Source organism: Parus major, chromosome 8 (genome assembly GCF_001522545.3).
Source record: "Parus major isolate Abel chromosome 8, Parus_major1.1, whole genome shotgun sequence".
Taxonomy (NCBI): Eukaryota; Metazoa; Chordata; class Aves; order Passeriformes; family Paridae; genus Parus; species Parus major.
The window spans coordinates 13,839,899-13,842,031 of record NC_031777.1 but is presented as its reverse complement, the minus strand read 5'-3'; the positions used below and the strand labels follow the sequence as shown (position 1 = coordinate 13,842,031).

General features: G+C 53.6%; 1 protein-coding gene across 1 annotated transcript in view; it reads right to left on the bottom strand.

Moving 5' to 3' along the window:
- Window positions 1–2,127, bottom strand: part of ALG14 (ALG14 UDP-N-acetylglucosaminyltransferase subunit) — a 20,641-nt gene extending 18,514 nt beyond the window's left edge. The window contains exon 1 of the mRNA XM_015636177.1: window positions 1,714–2,127. Coding sequence (XP_015491663.1) covers window positions 1,714–1,846 — 133 coding nt within the window. The 5' untranslated portion in view covers window positions 1,847–2,127. The remainder of the gene's footprint in view (window positions 1–1,713) is intronic.
- Window positions 2,128–2,133: the final 6 nt, after the last annotated feature.

Sequence of the window (2,133 nt, the reverse complement as noted above, 5' to 3'; positions counted from 1 at the left end):
GTCACCCTGCAGCCCCAGCCCTGTCAGCCCCAGCAGTGCCACCTGGCAGTGTCACCCTGCAGCCCCAGCAATGTCAGCCCCAGCAGTGCCACCTGGCAGTGTCACCCTGCAGCCCCAGCAATGTCAGCCCCAGCAGTGTCACCTGGCAGTGATGCAGCCACTGGGTGCTGACAGAACAAACAGTCCTGCTCCAGCCACTGCTCTGAGCACTGCCCTTCAACGGGACTTCGCAACCTTCTAATTGCAGGGTCACTATGTCCTGGAGCTAAACTGGCACTAAACCAGAGAAAAGGGGAGGGTGTACATACTGTGCTTTTTGGGAGCTGGGTTAATTTTCTTTTTTTGTCATTTGACTACCCTGAAAAGCAGTTAGAGGGGTATTTATGTAGGAGTGGAACTGGGGAGTAGGAAGATTGTGTGTGTAGGTGAAGTGGAGCAGTCTCACCTTTTATCTTTTGGACTGCATCAGACCAACATGAAACCACACCCATAAATGTGTTTACTGGATGCGTTGCTTTTTACTCTGCTGGACGCTGCAGACCAAAACAGCAAACTAAATGTATTCCTACTACCTCCTGCTGTTCAGGGTCACTAGGCTCCCAAGAGAACTGTGCTGCACAGGTTAAACGCTCCTAGCTGGTGAACAACTGACAACAAGGAGAGCTGTGTTGCAGCATTGCACTAGACTTTGCCACCTTTCCACACAATTTCATGCTGTATTTTTCAAGTACGTTTGGAGATATTTTCTCCTGAGTGGTGTTTGTTGAAAGTTTCACAAATTTTAATGTAATCAGCTGAGCATTCACAGAAGAGCAGGAGATTTCTACTTAAAAGTCTTAAAGAATAGGCTTGAACATTACATGAATCTTAACTGACATGTATTATTTCACCTGGTAAGCTGACGTATGATGAAAATATTATTTTAATACAGACAAACTAGATTCCAAAGGACTGAAGGAAAATACACACATTTCCAGCCCTAGTGGAAGTAAAGATGACTTGAAGAATTATAAACCTGCCAGTGAAACTCAGATGCAGAAAGATCTCAGAATTATCACTCAATTAGTTGGTGTGGAAAAACCAAAGGGATATTGAGGTGCTGAAATCACAGCTGCCCTGTATTTGTCAAATGCAAATTTTCAAATAATTTTTTGGAGGTAAATTAACTGCATTCAACTCTGATAACAACGTAAAAAGGAGTAGCAGATGCGTACACCCCCATTAGCATGGGGTGACATTCTTGTCTCTGATGGATCCACGACCCTGCTAAGTAAATCACAGCAACGTGGTTCGGGTAGATTGCAAAATGCCACGTATGTAAGGGGCGTGCCAGTCTTTGAAACGCCGAGCCCAGCATCGCCGCCGGTAATCTTCAGTCAGAACACCGAGCAGCTGCACAGGTCAGCCCTGCACCACTTTATCGATGCCTTCGTGCGTGACCAGTGACTCAAATCGAGAACCAAAACACCCAAAGGCAGGCGGAGGCCCCGAGGACACCCGGCCTGGCCCGGGGGGACCGCAGGAGTTACCGTGGCGGGGCCCCGGCCCCAGACACAGAAAACCGTGACTACAATTCCCGGCACGCATCAGGGCATAGCGGCGGCGCTGCGCTGGTCGCCCACCGCGCTGCATGCCGGGACTCGTAGTTTCAGGGACCAGGAGAGGCAGCTCTACGGCACCATCCGCTCCAGCCGGCGGCAACCGCCCACTCACCAGAGCCCGCCACCACCAGAAGACTGAACGGAGGCGTCTGCCGACCGTGGCATCTTCTGTCTAGAAGCACCAGCGGGACAAGCAGTAGGGAGAGGAGGAGGAGCAGGACGACGACGACGGGCAGCTCCTCCATGCGCGGTGGGGCCACCTCTCGCGGAAGCGGCAGTGACACGTCCCTCGTACGGCGGCCGGCGCGGTTCAAACTTCCGCGCGCTCTAAGCGCGCTGGTGGCTCCGGGGCTGGCAGAGGCCGCGGGCGGGGTGCGGCGGGCCCTGGATGCGGTGATGCGGCGTGAGGGGCTCCCCGCTCCTCTGGGCACCCGCTAGAACCCGCTGCCCTCCAGCTGGCGTCCCAGAGAAACACGGGGGTAAACGAGAGCCGGCGCTATTAGGGCCCGCAGGCCGGGCCTGCGCGCTCAGC